The 10,641-nt window shown below is 36.5% G+C and overlaps 1 protein-coding gene across 2 annotated transcripts; it reads left to right on the plus strand.

The window, feature by feature from the left end:
• Positions 1-4,155: 4,155 nt before the first annotated feature.
• On the plus strand, positions 4,156-8,522 carry LOC126600430 (RGG repeats nuclear RNA binding protein A-like). 2 transcript variants are annotated; one of them, XM_050267012.1, is made up of 7 exons: positions 4,156-4,624; positions 5,618-5,924; positions 6,006-6,071; positions 6,200-6,332; positions 6,854-7,012; positions 7,117-7,170; positions 7,783-8,044. In XM_050267012.1, the coding sequence occupies exons 1-7, from the start codon at positions 4,426-4,428 to the stop codon at positions 7,843-7,845; spliced, it is 981 nt and encodes a 326-aa protein (XP_050122969.1). In that variant the 5' UTR covers positions 4,156-4,425; the 3' UTR covers positions 7,846-8,044. The 2 variants fall into 2 exon arrangements, with proteins under 2 accessions (XP_050122969.1, XP_050122964.1); XM_050267007.1 differs by lacking the exon at positions 7,783-8,044 and adding an exon at positions 8,084-8,522 and having other exon boundaries at positions 4,157-4,624.
• Positions 8,523-10,641: the final 2,119 nt, after the last annotated feature.

Genomic DNA, 10,641 nt, shown 5'->3' on the forward strand with positions numbered 1-10,641 from the left:
AAACACAAATTGGACAGATTCCAACTAACTTGACATAGCAAAGTAAAGGGGATTGGGTTTTTAACGAATTTAAAGTAAAACTAAACATATTTAAGACTCTAAATAACTTTGGACGAAATTGGTGATTTAATGGGTGAATGGCTAGCTAGAGGGTTCTTCTCCACACATGACACACTTGCATACAAATCAATTTCCAATTGCTTTTCCAATAAACCATGAACCTCAACACACCAGATTAATTGTGAACAACACTAATTAACCCTAAGATTTTCCTTAAGTCTTTGAATTGGATGGACAACGCATCGGCAACCAAATTATATTTCAATAGTTCCCTACATGAACAACATAATAGAGATACAATCAAAGATCATTAAGCTTTGTGAAAATCATAAGCATTGACAAGACATTCGTAACTATGAACAACATGATACTCCCAACCAGGAATTCACTTAACATGATTGTGACTAGCAACCTCCACTACTTATAAATATAAGTTCATAACTATTAGGTGAAACTCCCTTATATTTTAGCATCAAATCTCTACATGCAAACTAAGTGTGCACCCTTAATCAACAAACAAGAATAAGTTATGAATCAAACAGTTAAGTAAATTGCATTCACGATTCATGAAATCACAATTGGAAGTAATCAATTTATATTGTAAATATATTTATGGCTTTGAATTTCCCCCTAGCTAAAACAAGTTTAGCTCCTCATGTTTGCAATTAAACAAAGATAATTAAATTTAAACATTGAAACAACGGATAGAATACACCTAGAAACGCTCCAACAATCCAACGTTTTGAATGGCAAGCATGGCTCTAGGGGTCTCCTCTCCTATCTCCTTGCAAAGCTGCGACACAATGAGATGAATGTGTATGAGTGATGTATGGGACAAATTTGTGATGGAAGGTGGGTGGTTTTCAATTGCTGCTGCACAATGTATTTATAGGGAAAGAGAAGGCACGGCAAGGTTGTGAAAGAATAGGATTAGGACTCCAAATTAGCAAGGAAAAGGGACACTTCTCATCAGGATTCTAGGGAGGAAAATGAGGAGTCTTTTTAGCATGAAATAGAGCTTCTAGAAGGGCTAGGTGTGTCACCAATTTAGGGATAGGGTCTTGGCTTCTAGAAACCTGATTTGTAGGTATCCTAATATGAAAATAAGTCCCCTTTATAGCTGGAATTTAGGTATATTAGGATTAGGATAGGATAAGATAAGATAAGATAAGGTTAGTTTGGATAAGATAAGGTTGGATAAGGTTTTGGATAATGTTTCTTCATTTTAGCTGATTCCTTATCTTCTTTGTCTTGAATTTATTTTCTTCATCTTTTCACACATTCCTAGCCTTTTGAACTTAAAAAACGTCCATCCACCTTGCTCCATACATGTGCTATCCATTCTTGGCTCAAAACTGCTCCAAAATGCTCTAAATTGCACTTTCTTGCCAACTTTGTCATATGAACCTACAAACACACGAAAATAGCTTAAAACACTATAATAAGTAAGAATTAACAACATAAATGCAAGAAAACAAGCTAACTAAGTCGCATAAATATGCTCCTATCAAAAGGCTAAAGAAAGAGAACAAAGATAGCTTTGGGCGACCCCAAGGGGAAGCCTATGTAAAAGTGGTTGGAACTCTTAGTTTTATAAGGTTAAAGAGGTTGTTATAGAATGCCAAGACATCCCAGTAATGGAGCATTTATTTCAGACGTTTTTTTGTTGTTATTGGTCTCTTAAAGGGCCTTATTTATCACCATATTCAATTGTACACTTTGAATCTCTCTACATCAGAATCCTTATTCAATTCTCCACTTTCAGCACCATTTTGCCTTATTTACCCTCAAATGGCTCTAAAATACAATTAACTGCACATTAACACAAAAGAGAGTAAAACACAACCAGTTTAACTAAAAAATATCACAAAGAGACTAGGAATGGATGATATAAATGTTTGAAATATATGAGTTATCACTACGTAGCTGATCATCTTTGGTGGCTCACGAGGACTTTCCAGTGGTTCTGACATATCCATAAATAAATAGGAATCTTCTCCCAGTTTGTATAATTAGTACTTGTTTAGTTTGACTGCACTTGTGATACCTATGCTCTGAAACGTTTGTAGCTTGACCGAGTTACTTCCACACATTTGGTATTATCTTTAGTATAGCTAAGTCTTAGTTGGTTTTTATTTATTCGCATTTTCTTATTATCGTATACAATTCTATTGTGCACTTGGCTACGTCTGGCGGCCATCACGTCTCGACCTTGGTCGGGATGTGTCATTAAATTATTTGAACATTAATTTTAAACACTCTTATTGAGGGAATTGTTGGACTGAGGGTGTACAAACTCCCAATTTTGGCACTATATTGACTCAGATAGTATTATTTTGGAGCCAATTTGACTCTAGTCGGCCTCAAAAAGTTAATTGACAAAAATATCTTTATAGATAACATGTTTTAACGGCAAAATGGATGAAAAATAACATTGGTGGTGGATTTCCAATAGTTAAAAGAGTTTAGTGGTAAAAATAATAAAATTGAATGTTCAAGTGGCATAAGGGGTGGAATTTTTGTTAAAATACCGTACCAACCATACCATACCAAAGTTATGCTAAAATAAGTGTACAAGTTAGTAAAGGTACGGTATCCGTACCATACATTTTCAGGACAATAATGGTATCCAAAACCAATACCTATGGTATACCATATTGTACCGTATCAATTAATATCAAGAAGGGAATTTTAATGAAAAGCCTGCGTTACTGTTTACTTTAACGAAAAACCACAGTTTTACACTAAAAAGCCAATTCTGGTACTATTCACTTTTCCTTTTATTTTGTCCTTATTGTTAAAACTCAAGGAAAACTAATGAAAATGCCTTGAAAATTTTGATTTTTAACGATAAGGATAAAATAAAAGGTAAAGTGAATAGTACCAAGATTGATTTTTTTGTGTAAAAATGTGGTTTTTCGTTAAAGTTAACAGTACCGAGGGTTTTTTGTTAAAACTTCCTATATTATTTTATTTCATTTCATTTATATAGGTATTATGTATGTATGTATGTATGTATGTATGTATGTATTATTATTATTATTATTATGCATTTTATGTTTTTTTCCTAGTCATCTGATATAAGAACCTAAGTCCTTCTTGCCGTTGCGACTTTATTTATTCCGTCATCTTGCCATCGCGACTGTATCTTTTCTCTCATCTTGTCGTCGACTTCATCTCCATTTCTCCCATTTTGACGACTACCTTTCTCTCTGCAGTCCATCATCTCTCCTTCCTCAAATTGGGTTGTCTTTCTCCCTATTTCGTCTATCAAGTTAATTTTTGTACCATTTTAAAGAATGTAGAGATGGAGTTTTGGAATCTCTATACTCCTACTTCTTAAGAAATGTTGGGTTCTTTTAGCAGTTCTTCCATCTATTTACTCATTTTTTCTTAAATGAATCTCTATAAATTCTCTATAATTAAATTAAAAAGTTTTAGAAACCCAAGAGAGAAAAACATGTCTTAGCCTTGAATTGGGTTGGGAAAAAAAGATCAAATTTTGGCTCATAAAAGTGGCCCAAACCAAAGTGCTAATTATCATATCATATTTATTTGGCATATTGAAAATTTGGTTTGGTAGTATGATAATTAGTATAGAAATTTTTGTACAGTAATCATACCGATACCACCCCTAAATATAATTACACATACTTATAAATTCAGGTGTTACTTGCAATATCTACTAAGACTTGGTTTGGTACTGAAGTGATTCTAAAAAAAGTTGGTATCAAAAAAAGCTTTTTTTGTGTCTGGTAAACATTTAGCTTCATTTTTTTTTCACAGTTTTGGATGAAAAAAAGCTAAAAACAAGAAGCTGCAAAACTCAGCTTTGAAAAACCGGCTTTTTTTTCACATCTGTTTTACATAAAAGTTTACCAAACACTATAATACTGTTTTTTTCTTTCAAAAGCATTTTTACAAAAAAGTTTACCAAACACTCTATAGCTTTATTTCACAGCTATTTATTTTCATACATAACAAAAACAGTTTTTTATCAAAGTACATCAATACCAAACCAACGCTAAAAATACGAGACTACAGGACACGAGTTCTCCATAATAGTCCATAGGAGAGAACAAACACCAATAAATTGAGCATTTCAGATTTAGGTGCCCACGCACTCTCTTTCTATCTCTAATCTCTATTCTCTCTGCTCTTTCACTTGTTGCGGCTAGGGTTTTTCTCTCTCCTCTCTCTCTAACCCCTAAAGCCTCAATCTTTCAGATCTCTCTCTACACTTAATCTAGATACTATCTCCATCTCAATACATCCATGGTGATATTGCTAAGGTAGGTCTCTCTGTCGCCTCTGACAGCAAGAATCTCGGGGATTTTAGGGTTTTTGTGGTGGTTTATTGAAGAAATGGCGACCATGAACCCGTTTGATTTGTTGGGTGACGATGATGCCGAGGACCCGTCGCAGCTGATCGCAGCTCAGCAGCAGAAACTGGCTGCAGCGCCCAAGAAGGTTGTCCCTCCTCAGCCGATCAAGGCAGGGGCTCAGGTTCAAGAGACCAAGCCGGCTAAGCTGCCTTCCAAGCCAGCACCTCCTGCTCAGGCTGGTGAGCTTTCGATTTTTTCTTCACTTTCTTTATATCTAGTCATTCAGTGATGAGTTGTGTTCTTGTTTGTTTGGTTTTTGTGAAGTTATGATTGGAAATGGTTTGCCTTCTGTTCGTGTTATTTGGGGTTTTGTGTAATCTTGGATTCTTTCCTTTTTCTTCAGTGAGATTTGGGTTTTTCGGTTTTGTTTACGGTTTTTGAATGTCCATGAATTTTGAATGGTGGGTTTCTGTGGATTTCGTTATTTGAAGAGGGAAACTATGCATTGGATTGTTACTTGGTACATAGGTTTATAGGCATAAAATTATATAGTCACACCTACTCAAATGTTCAAATGTATTCATTTACGTATGTTTGCGCATTCACTTCTGTATACGTGTGTTAACTGCCATATATAAAATACACCCATGTAGATTTGGTTAAATGAATAATGTACTTTCAATTAGAGATGCATGTTTTCTCAGGAAAAAATACACAAAGGTGAGCATTCAGAATGATACTTTTGTTTGTTTGTGTGTGTGTGTACGGATGTATGTATGTATGTATGTACATGCATAAATTAATAGTAGTTTGTTGAACTTTTGTTTTTCTTGCTATTGATATTTTCCTGTGGGTGGAAAAGTGGTACTAGTGTGTTTGTTATGATTATGTTTAGGAATATTGTATTGTGCTTGCATTTAAAAACATATTTTGAATCTCCTTGAGGCTCTGGAAGGAAAAACTAGGGGAAATTTGGTTTTCTTTTCTTTTGTTTACTTCCCATGAAGCTTGGAAGTGGTGGAAATAATATTGTGGAAAGTTGTATTCACATGAATTGCTATATATTGATTTATGTAGAAATATACCAGACGAAACCTTTTCTGTGCATATCATGGCAATTTAAATTTGATTGTACCATGTTCTTTTTTGTGGGAACCATGTTTCAGTGATACTGTTTGTTGAAATTGCTTTCTATTACTATTTGTTTTACATATCTGTTTCTTCTTGAGAAGTGAGGGATGCAAAGAATGAAGCTGGTCGTGGGGGAGGTCGTGGAGGTGGACGTGGATATGGTTATAGCCGTGGACGTGGTGGTGGTGGTTACAACCGTGAATCATCCAATTATGAGAACACATTCAGCAACAGTGGAGCTCCTCCTGGTCAAGGTGCTCTTGAAGATGGTGATGGGAAGGAAAGGCATGGCTATGGTGGACCTCGTGGGCCTTACCGTGGTGGTCGCCGCGGTGGTTTTGGAAATGCAGAAGTTGGTGATGGAGAACGCCGCAGGGTATTTGAACGCCGTAGTGGGACTGGACGCGGGTAAATAGCTTTCCATTTAATTACATTATATATTCACTAAGTTTTGAGGTTTAGTGTATATTTAACTTTTTTTATGTGCAGAAGTGAAGTCAAACGCGAAGGTTCTGGTCGTGGCAACTGGGGGTCACAAGCTGATGAACTTTCTGAGTAAAATACCTCTATTGCAATCTAATTGCATTGTCACTCTAAAATCTCTTCTAATTCCTTGTTGCATTTGGTTGAAATACATTTTAATTATGTTGGCTACCTTGATGTTTGTCATTATTTGTGCTTAGGCTGACCGAAGAAGTTGCCAATGTAACTGAAAAGCATTTGGGTGATGAGAAGCCTGTGGAAGAGGGAGATGCAGCAGATGGCAAGAAAGATACCCCTGCTAATGAACCTGAAGAAAAAGAACCTGAGGATAAGGTGAGCGTCTTCTTTTCATTTTTTGTTATTGTGATTTATTGTAGTTCTGCATCTTCTTTCCCTTCAGAAGCCAATGCAATCTGAATTGTCTATCTGTGGGTTTATTTATTTTCAGTAGGACATGTAAAATTACTGCAAAGAAACAACTATTGGCGATTATAATGTTTTTAATATAAGTGCTGCAAACAGTTTGGAGTTATATGGGAATTTTATGATAGGAATACAAATGAGCGTTTGTTTGATTAGTTTAATTTGTAGGACATGTGAAAAGTCTTTGTTTGGTGTATCATTTATTTTGTGGAATAATTTTTTGTCCCTGTAGTTAGCTGAAAGTGCTTATCGAATGCAGTCTTTTATGTGCTTTAGAACAAGCTATGGTTGATGAATAGTTTGCTGAACATAAAGTTTTTGAATTAGATCTTTGTCCTGCCTCATATTCAGACAATCACTTAGTATACTACTCTAGCCTTTTAGCTTTGTGGTTATCCCTAGTTTGTGAATTTTTTATGCTTCTTGAATAGGAAATGACACTTGAAGAGTATCAGAAGGTGCTCGAAGAGAAGAGGAAGGCCCTTCAGGCACTTAAGACTACGGAGGAAAGGAAGGTTGATGCCAAGGAATTTGAATCATTCCAACAGCTATCAAACAAGAAGGCCAATGATGAAATCTTCATTAAATTGGTGAGATCCTCAGTCCTTTGTAGAAGTATCTGAGTCCATGTTCGTTTTGTGGAATTTTACATCACATTAACATTCCATTCCACTTGACATTTTCTTCTTCACAGGGCTCTGACAAGGATAAGAAGAAAGATTCTGAGAAGGAAGAAAAATCCAAAAAGGTACTACTGCCTTTACCTTCCTCTGTATTCTACGAAGACATGTTTTATTAACCCCAACCCCCCCCCCCCTCCCCTTTTGGTGCTGGAAATTTTTGCCAGCGCCTTGTGAAAAATGCATATCCTTTTTCACTTTGAATGCATACACTTTTCTGTTATCTATTTTGTCTGTTTTTCTTTCACAATATTTTTGTGGCCTTTGAATGTCTAAGGTGTGCCAAATTCCTGCACGGGGATGACGCTAATGTCTGCACTGCTACTTTTTTTACCCATTTTTAATTAGAATCCCATTCCCAGCCTATTCCAGTTTAGTTAATGCCCATAGGTATTTATGCAAGGGGGTTTCTCCAATGCCTGGGTGCGTGTTCTGGGATTGTGGCAGGATCAGTCCTGATCAGTTGCTTTTGACAATTGATCATCACTCACATCCTGCAACACTCATCCCGTGTTGGAGAATGTTATATTCTTCATTTGTGGGTGAATGGAACATGGGGTAACTCTATTCCTCTCCTGTCCTTCAGTCTTACTTTCTGTTCAACAGAATAACTAGTTAATGCTATTATTCTTGCCAAGTCCTTGGTCCATAATACAATCATTGCACCTGATCTCTTGAAGTGTGCAGTAACGTGTTTAATCTTGTTGAAATTCATGGGGTGGACCGACCACCATGATGTCTAAAATTGGTTTAATATCTTAGCTCAAAGAATTATTTTGGTGAAGAAGTCTCCCAATCTCCTGGTATGTTTATTTTCTGCATGAAATTGTTTTTCCATCGACATACCCTCGGTGGTGTTTTTTCTCTTCGTGACGTGTGCTACTCTATTTCCTGATTTACTTTGTAATGTTAACTGAGATTATTTGGTCTCTCCTTTATGTATCATACTAAAGTGCCGTTATCTTGTTCTTGTGGCCCTAGTCTGTCAGCATCAATGAGTTCTTAAAGCCCGCTGAAGGAGAGAGGTTCTACAACCCAGGTGGTCGTGGCCGTGGCCGTGGTCGTGGTTCCAAAGGAGGAGGGTTTAGCAGCAATTACTCGCATAGCAGTGCGGCAGCCCCATCCATTGAAGACCCTGGGCAGTTCCCTACCTTGGGCGGCAAGTGAGGTTCATAAGAACCCAAACTAGTCTCAGCGACATTCGATTTTCGGGTTCATTCCTTTCATCTGAAACAGGATACTAGCTAGAATAATTGATTTCCTGTATTTTTTAAAGAAATTTCATGACTCAAAACTGTAAATTTCAGTTTTATATGTACCCCAGTAGATTTTTTGTTTCTTTTTCTTTTTAAATTGTTACGCAATGTGACCTGGTTTATGACTTTGGGGCATGTGAAAATCCTTGACCAGTTTTGCTTCATACGTTGTATTGACATGTTACTTTTGTCTCTAGAAGTAGAAGTGGCTCTTATGTTTCCTACTTGGTAACCCAGGAGTTGTTCTGCTGCGCTATTCCGTTTGATTTTTGTAGTCGCGATGAGATATATTCACTTGTATGGCCAGCAACATTTCTTGTGGATGAGCGTTGTCGCCGACCATACATTATGCATTCATTCTGAGTGAGTTTGCTTTCTGGAGATGGCATGTACTTATCCCCCAGAAAAGAACATATTAATGTCTAAACTCGATAGGCAGAGGATCAAATCTATCAAGGTAATTCCATGACATTTGTAGTATTGTCGGAAAACTATGGCTTTTTATCACCAGCTTAGGGTTCGTTTGAAAATACATATTTAGTAGATACTTAAGCTCAAAAGTGCTTGTAGTTAAAGTAAAATCAGTGTCACTCTATACTAAGGTCTGGTGGTATTCCTTTTCACTTGTAAGTGAGAGGTCTTAGGTTCGATCTTCGTCAAAGACAAATTTGAACCACATTATTGCTAGTTCATTGTGAGGCTAAGCTCGCCCCTTCCCCATAGTGTAGATAATATTGATTGTTAAAAAAAAGGTAAAATCAGAATAATGTTAAGACATTTTAGTTGTTTTGCCTTGCCACCCAAGTTAGTTTTGTTGAGGCATCTCTAAAACATGTCCAACTTGTGAACTCCACAACCGTTGCCCGTCGTGGGCGCATTTCTGAACGGGTAATGCTAGGCATTACCAATGCTAGGTATTTCCCTACCCTTTCACCCCAATCAGAGATACTTAGCCATTGCAGCCATACCCTATAGTTTGGGGAATACCAAAGTGATGAAGACAAAGATAATGATTAAGCTCTACATCAAGAAAATGGCGTGTACTGAGGTAACACATGTTGGAATTGCAAAATAAAAAGAGAAATAGAAGAAAAGAAAAAAAATGAATAAAGAAGATGCAATTTCCAAATCCTTCATTATCGCACGTGTGTCCTGGACGCCAAGAACAAACAACGAAGATCAATTCAAGAGGAGAGCTTGCTGGTTTCACAACAAAGAAACTTTGGTATGTCCCAAGCTCTAGTATTTCCAATCCATTCTTTCATAGTCCCCAGCCTAAGCCTTACATTACAACCTTGTGAAAGGCCTAGCTGATCTTTAGGGATATATTCATGGGTGCTGGTAAGTATGTGTGCTATCCATATTCTTAATGTTTGATTCCTTTCATGAGATATATTCAGAAATTGTGCTGTTATTTCATATTTCATATGTGAGAATTTTGATTCCCTTTTACATAACTTCACTCATATATGTTTGATGAGAGACAAAACCTTAGGATCTAAATGAAAATTTGAGTGACAATCTATGAGAATTAGAGTTGAGGCGAATTCTATCTTTCGTCTTTGAGTATGGTGCTTTTGAAGTCATGAGTCATGGAACAATACTTTTACACTATACACATGATATGATTCTTTGAAGTGGCAGTGTTTTGTTTGATGGTATGACTAAGCATTCATTGGTTCTTATTAGTTTGTTTCAAGTGAGTTTTAACCAATTTATTTGTCAAGTCTGCAGATGTTTGTGGGCGTCATCGTTGTAAACCCTCAGGAGACACAACTCCTCCGACTAGGGACACCTAAAGGTTTAAAGGCTTGTTGCACATGCTCAGTGCAATCTTTTAGCCAGCGAAAGTGGTCTAGTTAGATTTTTCTTTGTTTTGTTTGTTTTCAATTTTAGTTTTGCTGGAGGACCAGCAAAAACCAGGTTTGGAGGTATTTGATAACTCATATATTTCATACATTTATGTCATCCATCCTAGTCCTTTTGTGATATTTTTGAGTTAAACTTGTTGCATTTTACCCTCTTTTGTGTTAGTGTGCATCTAATTGTATTTCGGAGCTCAGTTGAGGACATGTAAGGCAAAATGGTGCTAAAAGTGGAGAATTGAATAAGGATGTTGATGTAGACAAAGAATTAAAAGTGGAAACTGAATATGGTGATGAATATGGCTCTTTATAAGATCAATAACAACAAAAAAACGTGGGAATTAAATGCCCAATTACTGGGATGTATTGACAATCTGTAACAGCTCTTTAACATTATAAAACCTAGCCTTTCAGCCAT

Source organism: Malus sylvestris, chromosome 2, assembly GCF_916048215.2.
Source record: "Malus sylvestris chromosome 2, drMalSylv7.2, whole genome shotgun sequence".
Lineage (NCBI taxonomy): Eukaryota > Viridiplantae > Streptophyta > Magnoliopsida > Rosales > Rosaceae > Malus > Malus sylvestris.